The sequence below is a fragment of the Peromyscus maniculatus genome, chromosome 14 (assembly GCF_049852395.1).
Source record: "Peromyscus maniculatus bairdii isolate BWxNUB_F1_BW_parent chromosome 14, HU_Pman_BW_mat_3.1, whole genome shotgun sequence".
Classification (NCBI taxonomy): Eukaryota; Metazoa; Chordata; class Mammalia; order Rodentia; family Cricetidae; genus Peromyscus; species Peromyscus maniculatus.
In genome coordinates this window covers 34,144,168-34,164,260 of record NC_134865.1, presented here as the reverse complement: position 1 = coordinate 34,164,260, position 20,093 = coordinate 34,144,168, and the positions used below count along the sequence as shown (strand labels likewise).

Here is a 20,093-nt window from a genome sequence, read left to right as displayed (position 1 = left end):
TTCAGAACATAAGAGGAAATCGCAAGAATGCTGACCAAAGCTCAGCAGTCAGATGTGTGTGTGTGTGTGTGTGTGTGTCTGTGTGTGTCTGTGTACGTGTTCGTGTGTGTGTGTGTCTGTGTGTACGTGTTTATGTGTTGTCTGCTTACGTGTTTCTCTGTGTGTGTGTGTCTGTGTGTACATGTTTATGTGTCTGTATGTGTCTGCTTATGTGTGTATGTGTGTGTGTTTCTCTGTGTGTGTGTCTGTGTGTACATGTTTATGTGTCTACTTACATGTGCATGTGTGTGTGTTTCTGTGTGTATGTGTATATTCCAGAAAGAGAACAATGTATGTAGATGAGAAAGAAATGAAAATACTTATGACAACTTTCCCAAATCAAGACAGAAGGTTTTTGGATTGAGATATCCTCAAATTCAATACAGCAGATAAAAATGGTTCAAACCGCCATGGCTTTGTTTCTGCTGCTGGGATAAAGCCCCCTAGTAAATTGCAACTTAAGGGAGAAAGGGTTTGTTTTGACCCACCGTAGCAGGGAAGGGAAGGTGCTAAGAAATTAAAACAACGAGTCGCATTACCTCCATGGTACAGAGCAGAGAGAAATGCATGCGTGCATTCTTAATAGTCTACTCACTTTCTCCACTTGTATGCAGTTCAGGACCCAAACCGAGGGGTTGGTGCTGACTCCAGTGGGCTGGGGCTTCCCATAACAACACAATCAATACAACCCCTTCCAGACACACCCACAGGCCGAGACTGAGTCTAGATCGTGTCAGATTGAACATTAAAACTAACCATCAAACTTATTAACACATATCATGAAATGTCAGAATACCATATCACCAACCCAAAAGTCTACTGGTGAAATAAGCCAAACTTGTGGTTCAAATATGAGGGTTGAACACACACATTCACAGGTATTCACAATAAGAAAACATGTCTGATCTGCAGCCCTCCCCCAGGACTCTAGTGGAGGAAAAGACATGCACTGCCGGAGACAGGAGGAGGTCGGAGGCTTTCCCTAGGATGGCGGTGAAGGTGACCGGAGCTGCTTACAGATGCGCAGGTCAAGCAGCTGGAGCACGTGCAAAGGGCCTGGGCAATCTTAAGACAAAGGAAGGAGCTGAATGCATTCAGGTTTGTTCAGTTGACAGGAGTTTGGATAGAGTAAGTAGTAACAGTGTTTTAAAAGTACATTAGTTTGCTAGAGCAGATCATGGAATGGCTGACTGAAATAGAAAATTCTTCACAGTTGTAGGGGCGCAGTCTGAGGCTGAGGTGTTGGTGGGAGCAGGCAGAGTTCTGGGGCCTCTCCTAGAAGTCATCTTCTCCCTGTCCCCACATGAGCTCCACCGTGCATATGAATAGCATCTCTTTGTGAGTCTTAATCTTCTCTTTTATAAAACTGCCAGCCATATTGGATTAGGGCCCACCCTTAATACCCCATTTAACTTAATTACTTCTAAATGCCCTATCTCCAGTACAGTCACACGGGATCAGGGATCAGAACTGCTGCATACGAACATAGAGAGACACAATTCAGCCCTTGAGGGAGAAAAATCAAACAAATAAGAACTCCAGGGAATCCGAGCACAATAAAGGAAAACTGGAGTATAATACATGGTTTAGCTCTGAAAAGCATACTTGGTCTTAACAATGTAATGAGTGAACATTGATTTAACTGAAATTACACCACAACCACATCAGGAGACTGGGAAGTGGCAAGTGTGTGTGTGTGGTATAAGTGGGACAAGAAAGAGTAGGAATTAAACCCCCATGCTCCTCTGCGGGAACAAAATGGCTGTTGTGCAAAAGAGAAAGAAGGAGAAATAGCAATACCTACGGCCATGGGTTTTGCAGAAATGCTGGTCGTCGTGAAGTCCCACCGAGAAGAACTGAGTGGTGTGCACCCGGGGACATCAGATGGGACGAGCCACTGTTCCTGGTGCTGATTGCCGAACCACCCAATTCTGTAAACTTCTATTGCAGGAGTACATGGTGGATTAAAACAAAAGTCTGTTTGGCAGGGTGGAAGGCCGACTCTTAGTATTTATTCTGTGACTGCGTGTACAAATGTTTCCCATCAGTGCTTCATCTGTCCCACAGCATCTCATTGTCGTGAGGAACTTGGAAGCAGTCAAGAGCACAGCCCTTTGCATGAGCAGCTCTGAAGAGCTTGTGTGATCTGATCAACAGGGACTGATAGAGCCCTTCCCAGCCTTCAGCGTCCAGTCACTAAGTAGTTGCTCTTTCCGGAACATTCTGTCAGAAATTGTTATTTCTTTCATTTCTGTCCCTTTAATTTTTTTAATCTAATAAAATTAGAGAGATCGCATAATTTCTCAGAATTTGAACCTCTTCTACGTAATTCCAAGATTCCTTATCAAGTGATTCCTCATAGAAATTAGAGTCTATGCTGGGCGGTGGTGGCGCACGCCTTTAACCCCAGCACTGGGAGGCAGAGGCAGGCGGATCTCTGTGAGTTAGAGGCCAGCCTGGGCTACCAAGTGAGTTCCAGGAAAGGCGCAAAGCTACACAGAGAAACCCTGTCTCGGAAAACCAAAAAAGAAAGAAAGAAAGAAAGAAAGAAAGAAAGAAAGAAAGAAAGAAAGAAAGAAAGAAAGAAAGAAAGAAAGAAAGAAAGAAAGAAATTAGAGTCTACTTTCCATCAGACAAGATACTCCATTTCCCAGACTTCCTGCGGGTAGGCGCGGACAGGATCCAGACCACGCCATTACAGTGTCTCCACCCTGTGCTTCAATCAGTAACTGCACGACGGAATAGTGAATTAATTCTTACGGCAGCAGCGATGAGACAGTGTTGTCCACAGTAGTGAGCAGGGGCGGTGTGGACAGTAGTGAGCAGGGGCGGTGTGGACAGTAGTGAGCAGGGGGCGGTGTGGACAGTAGTGAGCAGGGGGGCGGTGTGGACAGTAGTGAGCAGGGGGCGGTGTGGACAGTAGTGAACAGGGGGCAGTGTGGACAGTAGTGAACAGGGGGCGGTGTGGACAGTAGTGAACAGGGGGCGGTGTGGACAGTAGTGAGCAGGGGGCGGTGTGGACAGTAGTGAGCAGGGGCGGTGTTGACAGAGTCCTTGCACAGCTCTGGTCCAGCTGACACCAACAGTGCAAGAAGCGTGGGCTTGTGCTGCGCCCTTGTGGAAACTCCCTCTGCAATCTGGTTTTAGTTTTCACCACAGGAGCATCTGATCCCGAGGATTTTCTGAAGTTTGTTTTTAAACCTCGCATGTCCACCCAGTGCTTGTTCTGCTTCAGTCGGGGATGACGTGTCCGTCCTTTTTATCACTTGAATTGGTGACCGTGGAAAGAAAACTTCCTGATGCGATGTCTAATAAATAGGAACTAAGACATCACGTTAACCAAAGGAAAATGTTGAGGAAGAAATCCCTAACTTCCTCTCCTCAAGTTCATAATTGATGACCTTGATATATCAGTTGTGATTCACTGACAAATTGGAATTTTGCATTTCTGAGAAAATTCTAGGTTCTAATTTACTCACCCTGCCATTCACGGGCAGTGCCAGGCTGCTGAAGTCTCTCGGCAGGGCAGTGAGGGACAACGGACAAAAGCCCTGGCTCTGTTGCAGTGGTCGAGGAAGACTGACTAAGTAAACACACAGACAATAAGTAAACTGCACGTTATGGAGTCAGTGGATAAATGTTGTGGGAAAGGCCTGGAGATGGAGACGAGGAGGTGGTGCTCTTGGGAGAGCTGGCTTCCGAGGAGGGATGCTTGAAAAGGCTCTGTAAAGGAGACAGAGCACACTGGTGTGTCTCAGAGCAGCGCTTGTGATGAACCAGGGCTAGATAGACAGAATGGCGGCGGCGGGAACGGCTGGACCAGAGCGCCAGGGCTGAGCCAGAGCCAGGGCCTCCCTCCGCAGTTCCTGCTCTGTGACCATGACAGCTTAGCTGAGAGCGACAAGCAGCCATCTGGATTTGAGCAGAGGCATGGCTGGTTTGCATTTAGGGTTCACAGGCCATTGTTTGTTTGTTTGTTTTTGTCTTCTTGTCATATTGAGTGATTCTCTGTGAGGGGGGCCAATTCCTTCCCTGCCCCCAAGAAGTAACTGAGGACGTGGAAGCAGTTTGGGTTTAACTCCTGGCAGGGAATATCCTAGAAACCAATGGGCAGAGGCCATGGATGCTGCTTAAGGTCTTAAGATGGCCACCTCTCATCATCAAGACTTACCCAGCTCAGAAAGTCAGTAGCATCATGGCTGAGAAACCCCGGGAGCAGAGACTCCCAGGCCAGTGGCTAAACAAGCATGGTGAGTCTCCGAAACCCTACATTTGTGTGCAAACCAAGTTATTTATGCTTGAAATATCAGTATTTCTTAAAATAGAATTTTAAGTACTAGAGAAGACTCCTTTTAAAATTTATTTCAATTGTTTTTAAGTCAGCATGGCAAAGGGTTTCATCAAGCCGTCTTCACACATATGTATCATCACACTGTGCTGGCTGGTTTCATGTCAACTTGACACAAGCTAGAGTTGTCTGAAAGGAGGCCACCTCAACTCCGAAAACGCCTCCATAAGGTCCTGCTGTAATGAGTTTGAGTTTCTGTCTTGACTTCCTCTGATGATAAACTGTGATGTGAAAGTGTAAGCTGAACAAACTCTTTCCTCCCCAAGTTGCTTTGGTCATGGTGTTCATCACAGCAATAGAGACCCCGAAGAAGACTTAGACTTTGTTCTAAGACATCCTCTGCCTCCCTGCCTCCCTGCCTCCCCCCTCCCTCCCTCCCTCCCCTCCCTGCCTCCCTCCCTCCCCTCCCTGCCTCCCTCCCTCCCCTCCCTGCCTCCCTCCCTCCCCTCCCTGCCTCCCTCCCCTCCCTGCCCCCTCCCCTCCCTGCCTCCCTCCCCTCCCTCCCCTCCCTGCCTCCCCCTCCCTCCCCTCCCTGCCTCCCTCCCCTCCCTCCCCTCCCTGCCTCCCTCCCCTCCCTGCCTCCCTCCCCTCCCTGCCTCCCTCCCCTTCCTGCTCTCCCCCTGCAGCTGGCCCTGCCTCTCTCCAGCTTGTTCTCCTCTCTGCTGTATGACGTGGATTCTTCTACTTTCTGTTCTCCAGTTCCCTTAACATCTCTTCCTCCCTTCTCACAATTTCCTTTCTAGCTTTGTGATCTAAAAACATCCCCTACACACACACACACACACACACACACACACACACACACACACACACACCTCACAATCTGTACATGAGTGAAAACATGTGGTATTTGTCTTTCTGAACCTAGCTTATTTTACTTAATAAGCTGCTCTTGCAGAGATCATGGATTAGATTCCCAGCTCCCACATGGCAGCTCACAGCCTCTGTAACTCCAGTTCCCGAGTATCTGATGCCCTCTTCTGGCCTCTGCAGGCACTGCATGCATGTGGTACACTTTCTTACATGTGAGCAAAGACCCAAATATGTAAGATAAACTCTTTAAAAAGTAAAAGTTAGGTATACTCCACTTATATCCATGGATTTCACAGCTATGCAGTGAGCTGTTTATTGTTTGTGTTTTTTTATGTTTTAAACATTTGGCAAACTATAAGTCAACAAAGTTGACAAACGTATTAAATGTTGCCCTGATTAGAGACTCATCATAAGCACACAAACTATGTGAGACTTGTACAGTTCATTTTGTTTATTGGTAGCTCTTATATTCCAGTATGGGTTGTTTCTTGTCAATATTTTCTGGAAAAAGGTAAGGTGTTTCCAAATGAGTAACTGCATATACCCAAACTTATTGCACAAATAAATCTGAGGGACATCTCCCAGATTTCTTCAATATGGGTGCCCAGTCAATCATCAATCAGTAGGAAATTCATGCTAGCTCAGCTCATTCAGGAGCACCTGAAATGTGTCAGGAGGGTTCACCTTTCCGCGTTACACAAACTACATTATTAAAAAGAACACAGTCCATTGCACATAACAAAAACACAAGAAAAGGACCCACTCTCTTCCTGCATCCCACCCTGCCCTACCCTCTTAAAAACAAAGTGTCGATAGGCACACAATCCCTTCCTTTCTGTAGGTTAACTGTATGAAAATTCGGTGGGTGGGTGGAGGTCAGACACTACCCACTCACAGAAAGCCGAGAAACACCACAAAGTCCCTAATCACGTCCCTCCCCTTAGACACAGGGCAACATTTGTACATGTCTGCCTTTCAAAGGTGACCACCGCAAGAAGCCACACTGCAAACAAAGATGAGTCACTGTTGCCAAGCCTGATGATTTCCATCTTGTTTTAATCAGAGGTCATGTGCTATGACCCAGGATAATTTCTGGCAGGGTGTTTAGAAGAGTTTTGAATTTTAATACCCTTAAGTGGTACATGTTCTTTCCATTTCAGTTGTTAGTTGCCTGAGCCTTGAAGGTATTTTTTTTTCTTCCTAGAAATTACTTCAAGATTAAGAGACAGTCTGATGCTTATAGTTAATACTGAGAGCAATTTTATTTTCCATTTCCATCCAGTTGACATACTGAAATGTTTTCATAAACATAGCTGTTTAAAGATTCAGTGCTGTGAATATAGACTTCTGCACAAAGGAAGCCCACTGTTGGGAAAAGATTACCATCCTTGTGACTGCTAGTGTTTGGAAATCTAAATTAAAAACGCTAAGACTGAGTTATCAGTGTACAGTGAACGAAAGGCAGGCTGTTGGAAAGCCACACGAAAAGCTGAAAGGCATCTTCTGACTAGTTAACTGTAATTACTGTTTGGGGCTGAGTGTTAGCTGATTGTGCTCTTTTGCTTGCAAGGAGCCGGGAGCCCCACACTGAGGCCATTACTATGAGGGGAGCACTTACTTCTAAACCACAGCCTCTAATGGAAGCTTTGTAGACCATCTTTCTGACCTGGAGAACTGCTCCCTAAAGTTGCCGACATGGTGGTTTGGTGTCTGCTGCTTCCTGATGAAGCTGACTTCATTTCACTAACAGTTGGGTGCACTGACGCCCTTTCCCTCTGACTAAAAGACAAAGACATCTGCATCTGGGGAGTTGAGGACGAGAGAGCACATGTGAAAAGCGGGTCTGGTCAAGGTTCTCAGTGTAAACCACAACACCTTGAGGTGGTGAGAGGAAAACATGCAGAATGTATTTTAAGATAGAGGTGTATGTAATGATTTCCTGAATAGGACTCCGATAGCTCCAGAATTATTAGCAAGAACTTACAAATAGGATTACACGAAATAAGAAAGCCTCTGTAAGTAAAAGGAACAATCACAGAGGTAAAGACGAGAGCAGCGTTTGGATAAAGGTGTGGTCGGGAAGAGCAAATGGAGAGAATACGTACTGGAGGGCAGTTAGTTAGCTCTCCCTTGCCATGTCCAAATACTCGAGAAAACCAACTTGAAAAGAGCAAGAATTTATTTCAGCTCAGAGTTTCAGAGTTTCCGTTCTGTTTTTAGGCTAGCTGGATTTAGGCTGATAGCGAGGCCGAACACTGCAGAGGGGGCGGGCGGCATGATGGTGGAAAGCTAGCGGGGAGGAAGAGGCCACTGTCCCTACAGCCCCTCAACGGTACGATGAGACTTCCACTGGGCCTCACCTCCTCCCATCACCCTTATTAGCACCATAGGCTGGCCACCAGGCCCGAAACACAGGAGACGTTGAGGGTCATGGTGGCTGGAAAATGTCACAAGAGACCTAGCAGGGAAGCTTCCAGATGATCCACAGGGTCAAGAGCCAACCTGGAAAACCTAACAGCACTAGTGGGTGCAAAACAAAGACCTGTTTCTCCCTTGCCTTTCCTTAACCTCCACAGCACCAAGCCAGTGTACACCACACCTAGCTGGAGACATGGGTAAAGACACTCGCCGCCATACCGAACCTGGAGAAGACTGGAGTAGAGGCGAGGAGGAAAGAAAATGGCCGTCTCTATCTCCATAGTTAACAAAGAAAACAGATGGCCACCTATGGTCATGCCAACTCCCGGTAAAATGTTTTAGAATGAAATTACAGTAAATTCGTCAACAATGAGACATAAATTTCTTCTCATCAAGGCAGGGTATATGTGTGTGTTTCTGTGCCTATGCGCATGCATGCATGTACACATGCATGTGTGTGTGCATGGACATGTGCCTGACTGTCTGTATTTCATTTGTAAAGGAAGAGCAATATATGAATAATATTGTCATTGATAAAGTTGGTCTACAACATTGACCAAATGGGCTGTAATATTTTAAATTACCAGGAAAGGAGTGATGTGACTCTCTAAGCTTTCTTTCACAAAAACTTGGGAGGCAGAAATAAAACTGTGGTCTGATAGAATCTCACACATTGTTATATTCAATATACCAGATGTACATATGTCTGATAGATCCCTGATATCTCTGTACCATATATATATATATATATATATATATATATATATATATATGTTTGTAAATAATACTTAATATTCTAAATATTAGCTCCATTAAAGCATGAAATTAAGACATTTAAATAACTTAAAGATAAAACATAACATTACCTTATTATGATGGAGCCATAAATATTTTAAATTTTTAAATCTAGAAAGATCAACAACCTCAGTCAGGTCCCTGGAAAGACAAAAAACCATGAATATTAGCAAAATTCATTCGCTTACATTTAAGGCTGGCCATACTGCGAGTATGACTTGGAAGGAACTGGCAAGGCCTCTCTATCATTTCAGAATTGCTGGCACATTTACCTTCTAATTTCAAAAATTCCATCATTTAGGTTAAGCTTGTGTTGCCAATAAAGTTCACTAGCTGAAATTTATATCTCATTATTACAGTTCATTTCAAAACATTGCACTGGGGATTTGGAAGGGAGAAAAAATGAGGTGGACACTGGACATTGGTCCTGTTGTGGCCAGACGTGATCTAGGAGATGAGCATGGTAGGATACCTGGAGACAGGTGCTGAGGGGGAGCTTGGCTGCTCAGTGATCTCCTGGTTGCTATTATCCACCCTTCTTGAACTGTTGGGACACTTGACCATCCAGGTAGCCTTGGCCATCATCTGATGTGCTCACACCACAGATGTGGACCGAGCAGACAATTATCCACACTGGGTGCCATCTCTGAGGAAAGGTGGCCATGTGGAGTTTTCAGATCTCCTTTGAGTTCTTAGAGTGGAAATTGTAGCTATCAAGCACTTAAGCATGCATGCGGCTTTCCTCTTCCAAATCTTGTACCATCCCTAGTATGCAGAGCACTTGCATAAACAGTAGTCGTATTAAATACTACTGTATTACATATATTAACTTATTCATGGCAACGTCTCCCGCAACTTTTTTTAAACTTTAAAACCTGTTTTGAGCCACGGTATCTGTATGTAGCCCAAGTGAGACTCAAACTCTGAGTCCTCTTCCCTTGACCTTCCGAGTGCTGGGATTACAGGCTGTGCAACTCCCAGCTGCTCACACTGGTTTTTTTTTTTTTTTTTTTTTTTTTTTTTTTTTTTTTTTTTTTTGTCATGAAACTCCAAGGAACTAATTTTTTCCCGATTTTTATGAGACAAAGTCTTCCTGTGTACACCAGGCTAGCCTTAAACCTGCAATCCTCCTGCCTCAGCCTTCTGAATAGGTGAGATTGCAGAGGTGAACCATGGTGCCTGATAAAGCACGTAAATGATATTTCTAACCAAAGCAAACCTTCCTCGCTGCTTCTTATATAGGAATATTTCAGTCTAAGAAAGGGGGGGGTACAACAGACAATTACAAATTTTCATAGTTATTTTTAAGACTATTTTATCTTGAAATTATAATGACATTTCTCCCTTCCTTTTCTCCCTCCAAGCCCTCTTAAATACTCGCCCTGCCCTATTTTTCAGTACCTGTCATTGCACATGTATAAGATATATATATGATGTTACTAAGGGACACAATCTTACAGCAGACTTCTGGATTCTCTGGCTATTACAATCCTCCCACCCCTTCCATAATATTCCCTGAGCCTTAGGTGTGGGAATGTTTTGTACATATATTCAGTGGGATTGGCCTCTACAACGTTGAATTTTAATTGCTTGTATTTTTCTGTAGTGGTCTCTATCAGTTGCTAAGAGAAGTTTCCTGGATCAGAGGTGATGACTCCACTTACCTGTGTGTCTAAGGACAAATATTTATAGACTGTTGTTAGGGATTAGGCTGGTTTAGTAAATTAGAGGTTGTAACTTCTCCTCCAATAATCATGACTTCATTAGCATTGAGTAGTTAGTTAGGTTTCCAGTACCAGGCATGGTTTCCCATTTTAAGTCCAATTAGAGCTGTGGTTACCATCAAGGTAAACATGCCCCTACTCTACCCTTAGGGTTATCATTCAATGCCAGTTGTTGAGTGGTTCATAGGCATCACAGCTGGGTAGGACTACAGGTTGCCTCCCTCCTTTGGAGTCATGCGTGGTGCCTTCTGGTGCTTCTGGTACTTAGGGGGTTTCAGCCCAGGGTTTTCTGGGCTGTTTCTGAAGTGCATGAAGACTTATTTGTTGTGAGCTATCTGATATGGGAATTGAAGACTGAATTCAGGCCCTCTGCAGGAATAGTATGCACTCTTAACAGCTAAGCCATTTCCTTAGCCCACCAACTTTAACAAATGTATCACTACGTTTTCCTTACTCTACTGTGTGTGTGTGTGTGTGTGTGTGTGTGTGTGTGTGTGTGTGTAATTTTCTTGGAATCATTTGAAAATTAGACTTATTATTGTAGGGATCTCATTTATAAATAGCTCAATATCTATAGCTTCCAAATTAAAATATTTTTTCTGCAAATCATACTACCCCTATCATACCTAAGGGATTTAGTTTAATTCAGCAAAGTAAGCCATCAATAAGTTATTCACACCTCCTACTCACCTACATTTATATACTACTTTCATAGCTTATGTCTTGTCTCATCATCTTTATGTATTATATTCAGTTGCTATAACTGCAGTCATTTTAAGTTTATTTTGCCAAAGTCTTCCCCATTAACATATTTACATTTTGAAAAGTCCTAGGCAACTGACCAGCAGAATGGCCCCCATTCTTGACTTATCTAATCCTAAGAGTTACATTACAGATACACCACCTTTTAATGACATTCATGGAAATTCTGTGTTACATCAGAAGGTAAATGATGTCAGTTTGCCCTACTTCGGGTAAAATTAAGCTGTTATTTGTTTAAGGTCTGATAGATGTCTATTACAGAAGTGCAGATTTTATACTAAAAAGATAACATGGAGCCCAACTCTGCCTCCATATGAAAATCTTGCTCCCCACAACAACATTGCCTTCAGTTGGTGACCCCACCTGATTTGGGATTGTAAAACATTTTTTTTCTCATGCGTTAATTCTTCTTACATCCATTAACTTTTTTTTTTTTTTTTTTTTTTTTTTTTTGGTTTTTCGAGACAGGGTTTCTCTTGTGTAGCTTTGCGCCTTTCCTGGAACTCACTTGGTAGTCCAGGCTGGCCTCGAACTCACAGAGATCCGCCTGGCTCTGCCTCCCGAGTGCTGGGATTAAAGGCGTGCGCCACCACCGCCCGGCTAACTTTTTTTTTTTTTTTTTTAAACTTTTTTTTTTCTACAAAGAGCATCTACTCTCTTCTTTTTCTCTTTCGTTTTTCTTCTCCATCGTCTTTGGACTGATGGACCCCCATACACACACAGTTTCCCTGATACAACCACAAACACCAGCTTTCTCCAAAGCCACCTTCAACGGGGAGTGCACAGCCCCATTCCTCACTCTGTGGTTGGCAGCTTTTTCCAGGAAGGAGGCCCTAGAACGTGGTGCAGCCTGACAATTGGGCAGGCAGGGATGGTAAGCTGCTAACTTCAACCCCCCCCCCCTTATGACATAACAAAAACAACCCCTACTGAGAAGCATAAAGATCTGGAGCCTCACTTCGGGAACTTCCCATAAATTTTAATCCATTAGTACAGTATCAATGAGTCTAGCCATCCTTATCAGATTTCTTATAGTAATAATATCAATGTGGAAAATCTGACTATTACATAATGCAGCAATGATTCATTTTTTTTAAAGCACTTTCAAGCTGGGCATGTTTTTCTGCACACAAGCCTGTCCTACATCAATAATAAGTTGTTATATTTTAAGGTGAGGCCAATCAAGACCATGAGATGTAAATCTGCTACTAATGATGCTATGATCTGTGCTGACAGGTTACCAAGAGACATTGATAAGGCACTGCCATTCCAAAGGCAACTGGGACTTAAGTGAAGTGCCCAGCTCACCTAGTTTATCCATGTAGACTGTGAAATAGTTTTTTTTTGCCCCTGCTCTGTTGTCTTTCATTTAAGAAAACTACTAATCACTCACCGTCAAGGGTCGATAGTTCTAATTTTTCTAGTGTTTTAACGATATCCTTTTTATCTACCCAGGCTTACGATGGGCAGCATCCCTTGTTGGAGTGGCCTTCTTGCTGCATTACGACTTGGTGAAGACATGTGTGAGCAGGGAAGCAAACTCACCTCCATCAGGAATTCACTCCTGAAACAACGAGCCTGCTTTGGTCACAACACCATTAACCCACGAGTGAAATGCGGAGCTCTCATGGCCCAATCAACTCTCAACGCTTCTCAGCGCTGCTGCGTTAGGGATTTGGTTCCTAATGTATGGGTTTTGGGGGATGCATGTGAGTCAAAGCCATGTTATTGCTATTAAAATGTAAACAGTGGCCAAGCAAGTGTCATTTATTGGCCAGTGGACATACAGTGGTCAGAGTCCAACCATACGCATCACTTCCTCTCCCTCTTCCTCAACATACCTGGGGTCTGTTGCAGACACTGGGATTACTGTGTTCTATGGAACACCTCTTTGATGGAAAGGAAGAGTTTTTTCTATTTTCTAAAAAAATTAATACAAGTGGTTTTAGGGGTTATAGTACAATAGTGGTTTTTATAATAAGAGAATGGGCCATTCATAACAATAATAATAATATTAATTGTACTAATGATAACTGAGGACCTACTATGTACCAGGTCTCTCTTTAGTTTCTAACTCTCCTACATGTCACAGCCATCCTGTAATACGGTTTTATTATTTTCAAGAGTAGAATTGCTTAATGAAGTAAAAAAGTATCAAGTTAATATTTGTAGTTTTTGAGAAGTAACAAATATTGTCTGGGACATAATGATACTAAAAGTCATATTCACTGTTTTTCTAAAATTAATATTTAACCGATGTCCTATTTGTTTTTAAATGTAATAATCCTAGCAGGAAAGCTACTTAACACCCCAAGATCATCGAGTTAGTCTGTCTCAATGATACCAGTTTTTTTTTTTTTTTCCTTTTCAGTGTCTTGCCTCTCCAGCATAGGTGGTTTACTCTCATAAGTGGTAAAGTAATCAGACTGTGGTCACCTACCCAGTCCTTGAAGAAGGGGTAATGAAAAACAAAAACCATTTGCCTTTATAAAAGATTGTGAGATGATATTCCTCTGTGTTTTTCCAAAAAGCACACTTACTTTCTAGAGAGGAACAGCTCGAAGACATCAGCATCCCTCTTGTGGCCACATATCTTTAGCTGATCTTCAACTGCCTGATAACATATAATTAATCTGTCAAACCACATTCCAATGAGCAAAAATACTGAGACATTTGCAGTCAATAACAATATGTCTATGAGAAGATCAAAAGAAAGGCAAATGTGGAGGCCACCACTCTAAATTGATAAATTCCAACACCACAATTATATATTATTTACTCATCTTTGTGGTTGAATCTCATTATTTTTAACCCTAGGCACAGATGTGTAAATAACTTTTAACCAGAAGGAAAAAAATACATATGTGTGTATAACACACCACGATTAAGTTGTTAGTTCTCTTCAAGTTAGAGTATTTTGGTTCTTTAGCAATTATTTTTAAATGTTCCTTCATAAATGAAAAATTAGTGTTTGACAGGGTTCTGTCTTTATAGAAAATACCTAGAGCCAGGGTGGAGGTAGAAGGAGTAAAATCCAATGTATATTTTTAGGGGCTTTTTTCTAATGGTCCATTTTAATATATCCAGGACCAATAAGTTCTCAACAAGCATCAAACAAATGAATAAATGCCATTTTTCTCTGAGTAAATTAATACATTTTCCATTTTATTGACACAGGTTTTAATTTTAAAAGTACGGATCCAGCAGCAGCTATAATGCCCTTTGCATTTTTTTTAATAATCACCAAATGAACACTGGTGGGCTTCCTGACTGAGAGCAATATGGAAAAACTGGACAAAGTGTAGAGTTAGCAAGACACAGCCGAAGTAAGGAGGTCACTGGTGCACTTCTGGGTCCACAAACATCATAACTACCAGAATCAAAACAATCAGCCCAGGTAAGGAGGTCACTTGTGCACTTCTGGGTCCACAAACATCATCACTATCAGAATCAAAACAATCAGCCATAGTGAGGGGGTCACTGGTGCACTTCTGGGGCCCGCAAACATCATAACTACCAGAATCAAAACAATCATCCAAAGTAAGGAGGTCACTGGTGCACTTCTGGGGCCCGCAAACATCATAACTATCAGAATCAAAACAATCAGCCAAAGTGAGAGGGTCACTGGTGCACTTCTGGGGCCCGCAAACATCATAATTATCAGAATCAAAACAATCAAAGCTTTCTGTGGGGATTTGCTGCGGGTGGTAAGACTTCAGTGTCAGGAAGTGATTTACAAGGTTCTGAGAGTGGATTTACTATGTAACAGGGCACTTTAAGAAGTTAGAGCGAGGTGGATGAACAAATTCTCAAAGACCCAAGAAAGGTAAATATCCTAGTGAAGGAGGGTGACTGAAAACTTACAGTTCCTCCCTTCCCTCGATTCTCTCTCAAACAAGCTGAAGCTAGGGGCCTCGGAGAATTTACAGGGTTGGGCTCAGTTCTTCCAACAGCTGGATTGTAGTTTACGCTTACACACACCAAATCTCGGAAAAGCTCATTGAGTCAGGCTTAGGTGCTCTAACCTGGGTATTTAGGCTCAAACATCTAACTTCTCAGCCTGCAGTATGCACAGTCAATCTCAACACCGCAAAGTGACTTAAGGCCAAAGTAGAATGAAATTTTTATTCTGTTAAAGTTTGAATATTTAAAATTTATAATTCTAAAGTTATAAAGTCATGCTTTTAACTTCACCTAGCCATTGTTACTCAGAAAGAGTTCGCACAGTGAAATGTATTATTGTTAATCTCAACGTACTTTGCTGTGGCTATGAAATATTCCCAATAATTAGAATATAGATTAAGGCATGGCCATGGCCTCATAGGGGAATAGTTGTACAGTAGTTTAAACATATAGAGAAGGGTATGATGGTCAATTTTGCATGTTGACTTGACTGGATTAAGCGATGCCCAGGGAGTTGGTACAGCACTATCTGTGAGAGTTGGTGAGTGTGTCTCCAGAAGAGAATGGCATTTGAACTGGCAGTCTGGACAGAGCTGATTCTCAGTGATGTGCTTGTTGCCCAGTCCACCGAGTGCTGAAAACAGAACAGAAAGGCGGAGCTGTGCACATTCGTTTTCACTGGTGAGCTGGACACCTACGTTCCTCTCCACCACTCCCAGTGTTTGGCCACTGTCTCACTGCCAGCTTGCGGACGGCAGCCCTGTGAGGCCCAGCCCTTCCTTCCCAGGTGAGCCAATTTCTCCTAGTAAATCTCTGTCTGTACGCTTATGCATTTTAGGGGCTCTGTTTCTCTGGAGACCAATAAGAGAGATGTATATCTAGACATACGTTTTTAAGTAAAAAGTTATTGCTGATGTAATTTGTTGAAGTCCACAATGTTTGTTTTCTTTTAAAAAAATTAAATACATATACAATGTGCATACTCCAAACTGAAAACAAAAGCCTCATGTGGTCATGAAATTTTACTTTCTAGAATATATATTATATATGAATGTATGTATGCTATATATAAAATAAATGTAAGTGTGTGTGTGTGTGTGTGTGTGTGTGTGTGTGTGTGTGTGTTGAGATAGGGTCTGGTGATTCAACTCAACTTCCCGAGAAGTTGAGGCTGTTGGCAATTCTATAATGCCTAGCTCAAGGCAATGCATTTCAAGTGTTTAAATATTTATAATAAATATGTATTAACTTGATAATCAGAAAGTATTATGCATTTTCAAAAGTTTAGCCACAGAAGAAATACTTAGGGTTTAAAAATTTTTAGAAAAGCAAGAGAGGAAACTTGCAAATATCACCCTGAGTTGTAAATCACTGGCACAATTAATCACTTACACAATTTTTTTTTTATCATGGCATGTTTCTTTTCATCAAGTAATTTTATATGACTCCAGCACAAAGTTTGAATATCAACGTACCACAAAAGTGTGTGGGAAGTTGAAGTTTCAGGTTTCACTGAGACGTGGTAGGCAGCAGCCCCCCACCTCCCGCCCTGCCCCCCACTTCACTGGCAATGCACATGGCCCTTCATTTAAGAGGACTTCCAACATCCTTTCCTGATGATTTTGTATTGTGGTAACAGACATCCACATTCTATCACTTTTGCCATTTTCAGATTGACAGCTCTGCAGAATCAGGGATGTCCTCAAGGAGTTGCAATCACATAACCACCAGCAATGTCTTCTAGAACCTTCCCTTCACCCTTCACAGGTACCTCCCCACCCCACTCCCCAGCCATGGCAGGCAGGCACTGCTCCTGCTTCTATGACCTTGTGGAAGCAGACCTCTGCAGCACTTGGCCATGGGGGGCTGGTTAATTTCAGGCAACAGACTGTTTTTAATTTTTATGTGGTAGCATGTGTCAGAAATTCACTTTGTAAAGCTTGGTGACATTCTACGGTGTCGACACACTTAAGTAAGCAGACAAGTGGGTTGATCTGCCTTTCAGCTCTTGCCAGCAATGCCGCCAGGGCTGTGGGTGTACAAAGACCAAGCCAGCTCGCCCTTTTACTTCACTGAGTAAGGATGTGGAGACGATGTGGCGATTCTGCTCACTTTTCCTGGGGAGTTTTCATGTCATTTTCTATGACGGGACAGACATGGCAGGCATTCTTGAAAAGGAATATTTTTAAAACAGTAGATCCAAACACAGTCTTCCAGCCACCAACCAAAACTGCTGGCTGCTTAGTCTGGGCTGTGACCAGTCTGTAAGTTTACTTGGTAAAGCTATGGATAAATTCGGTAAGATGCCTGATGAGTAAATCTTTAAGTGGGAGACAGTCAGGGACAGCTAGCGGGACACAAGGTGGCAAATGTTACGGGCTGTAAGAAAGGGGAGACAGACTGTGGCCAAGGCAGAGGAAGGAGAGGTGATGGGGTTTCAGGGCAGGACCAAGAGGCTTAAAGAGTACCGGGAAAAGAACCAGGATTTTGATGGAAGAAGGGGCTGATATTCAGAGGATGCCAAAGATGAATGGCACAAGGAAGCCCAGCCTTGAGCACAGAGGAAAGAAAGGCAGGGGAAAGCAGCTGGAGAACAAGAAAGGTGTTTGGGAATCATGAGGGTTAACTTTGAGATTTAGATTTGGATTTTAATTAAGATTTGTGCCCAAATGCTTTAATAGCCTTCAATAAATATAACGGAAGGCCACACATTTTCCGTAAATTGTCACTTGTAAGTAACTGAATGTCACATGGGCCACACATTCATATACATGTATTTGTACAAACTAACTACATTGTAAATCCAAGTAAGAACGTCTAGCAATGGTCTCCTTCCTCACATGACAATCACACTGTGCCCCGTGAAACAAATTCCAGAGGTTGGTTTCTACTCCTCCCCTGGGGTCCTTCTCTTGTTGGTACCTAGAGTATGGGCAATGTGACTTTGGACTTAACACTGGGATGATGCGAGCATCTTACAGAGTCTTTGAACTGGAGAAAGGATATGACAAGCTTCTGGAAGATGCCTCTAGCAGCAGTGTGTGATAGCCTAGGGTGCGGAGAGAGGTACAGGCATGGGGCAAGGTCACCTCTGGGAAGTCAAGAATGACTGGGTGACAGGGAAGGCAAGGGAGCAATGGATAATATCAGATGGTGTGGGCATAGAGAATAGGGGCAAAGGCAGAAAGTAGGGGCAATGGGAAGACACGGGCAAGGGCAGGATGGAGCCACGCTATGACAGTGTTACCTTTGCTTCCTTGGTGAGGAGAAAGTGCCTGGAAGGAAGATGTAGCCAGCGGAGAAAGGCCTGAGCTTTTGGCTTCGATGAAACATACAATAAAGGTCAAGATGCCCAGAAGAGAACTGTGAGTGTGAAGGAATGTGGATCCCCTCAGAAATTTAAGGGTAAGTCCACAGACCTGGTGAGTCATACCAGCCCAAAGGAGAGAAAAGGACACGTGTAAGGTCATGGCAAGGTGTAAGTTCATGAGAAAGGTCGCGGAGGGAAAGGACACAAGGTGGGGAAAACCATCATCGCCACAGGATGAGCCCAGGTGGGGATTGCAAGAAGGCAGAATTTAGGTCTGCAGTATTATACCCAGTGGGAGCTGTTGTTATTCAGGAACAATGTTGAATTTGGGAAGAATTTCAGCAGCCTGACGTGTGTGTGTGTGTGTGTGTGTGTGTGTGTGTGTGTGTGTGTGTGTGTGTGTTTCTGATTTCAAGTTAATTGGTACTTTATCAAGAAAATGGAAATAATCCGATACAGACTTGGGATGGGGTGGTTCCACACAGCAGCTTTCTCCACTGCCCACTCTCAGAATTTAGTATGGGAAGATAATGTTTTCTAATCACTGAATGATTAAATATTGCACGAAAATCTCATGAAGGAAACATAATTCCTGCACCCCCGTGCAACACAGCCCAAGTTAGGATTTAGTGTGGATCCCTAGTGTTCCCCAACCCCGAGGCTTAGCTAAGGGGACCGAGTGGAGTTTAGTACTGCAAAATCCCCCTTACCAAGACCCCAGGAGTGGCCTCCAGGAGAGCAAAGCATTGTGTCAGACCCTTTCCTCCCCCGACCCAACCCTGCACCCAGGCTGTTGATCTGGTAAGGGAGGCGCCTTTTACCTGGAGACTGCTCAGCGGAGCACTTTTTGGCGTCTTCCGGAGCTTGAAGCATGGGAAGACGAGCAGCGAGGCGGACTTCTGGTCTCTGGACATCAGGAAAATTATGGCGGCGAGGGGCACCAATAGTCCACCGGGCTGGGCCGAGGCTTCCCTGCTCCCTTCCCACCGTCGCCGTCCTTCAAGTAAGGACCGATGCAAATCAGGCAAGATCCGAAGCCAAACTCGGACTTCTATGACGTTTGCGCGGTACATCACAACACCTTCGGTGTCCTCTCCCTCTGCAGCGAATGTGCAGGCCGTGACGGGCGTGGGTCTGAGGGCCAGAGCAAGCAGCTGGCCAGCAGTAATTTCAGAGTCGATACATGAGCACCAGCAGGCTTCATTTACAGAATGAGGTGTCCCTTAGGCCGCTGGCAGCTCTGGGAGTGAGGCGGTTCTCCGCTGAGTCTCGGTGCAGCCCTGCTCAAACCGAGAAGCATACGACTTCATTATCATATCAAATTTGATTTGACATTTTACTCATGGATTATGATTTTTGCATCAATTTTGACTCGAAAGCATAGCATTAAAATTATTTTTATTTCAGATACTGAGGTTTGGGTGCTCCTAACATCGTGGCACCAAGGCCTCATCATCCACCCAGACCTAGGATGGAGAATGAGGTTGGCAACGTTGAGGTTCCCCAAAACTTCCTTCTGACTGTGTGGGCCAACACAGAGTAAATAAGCATTTCCTTTGGCAAATCTCTTCTAATCCGGATTTTAGTTTTTAGTAGCCGTGTGCTAGCTGCGTCGGAACCAGTTGGGATTCTCTCTCATCTGGGGTGTCCTTGTTTGATGATCCATCTTTGTGGCCTCTCAATGTAATTTCCTAATGTGGTCTTTTGAAAATGCTACTACTTAATGATCATGGAGGCTAAAGCAATGTAAACAACCACAGAATGTCAGAGATGGAGGCGAATGAAGGGGCTGGCATAAGAACTCTCTCACAGATGTCCTCACACTAGTAAATTATATTATTATTATTGTTGTTGTTATTATTGCATCCCTAGCAGAAGGCTTTTACTACCATATGCTAGGAGGATAGCTTGAGGAAACAAGCTTGAAATCTTAAAAATTCATTTAGAATGTGCAGCCTCCTTTATAATCAATCTTGTTTTA

General features: G+C 43.5%; 1 protein-coding gene across 5 annotated transcripts in view; it reads right to left on the bottom strand.

Moving 5' to 3' along the window:
• Window positions 1–19,137, bottom strand: part of Lrrc72 (leucine rich repeat containing 72) — a 53,300-nt gene extending 34,163 nt beyond the window's left edge. Inside the window, exons 1-3 of one of the 5 annotated variants that reach the window (XM_006983943.3) lie at window positions 18,934–19,137; window positions 13,440–13,513; window positions 8,485–8,554 (exon numbers count right to left, since the gene is read on the bottom strand). In XM_006983943.3, the coding sequence (XP_006984005.2) occupies window positions 8,485–8,554; window positions 13,440–13,513; window positions 18,934–19,026 (237 nt within the window). In that variant the 5' untranslated portion in view covers window positions 19,027–19,137. Of the gene's footprint in view, window positions 1–8,484; window positions 8,555–13,439; window positions 13,514–18,933 lie in introns of those variants that run through there. The other 4 variants (XM_042260706.2, XM_042260707.2, XM_042260705.1 and 1 more) reach the window with 4 other exon arrangements.
• Between the last annotated feature and the right edge of the window lie 956 nt (window positions 19,138–20,093).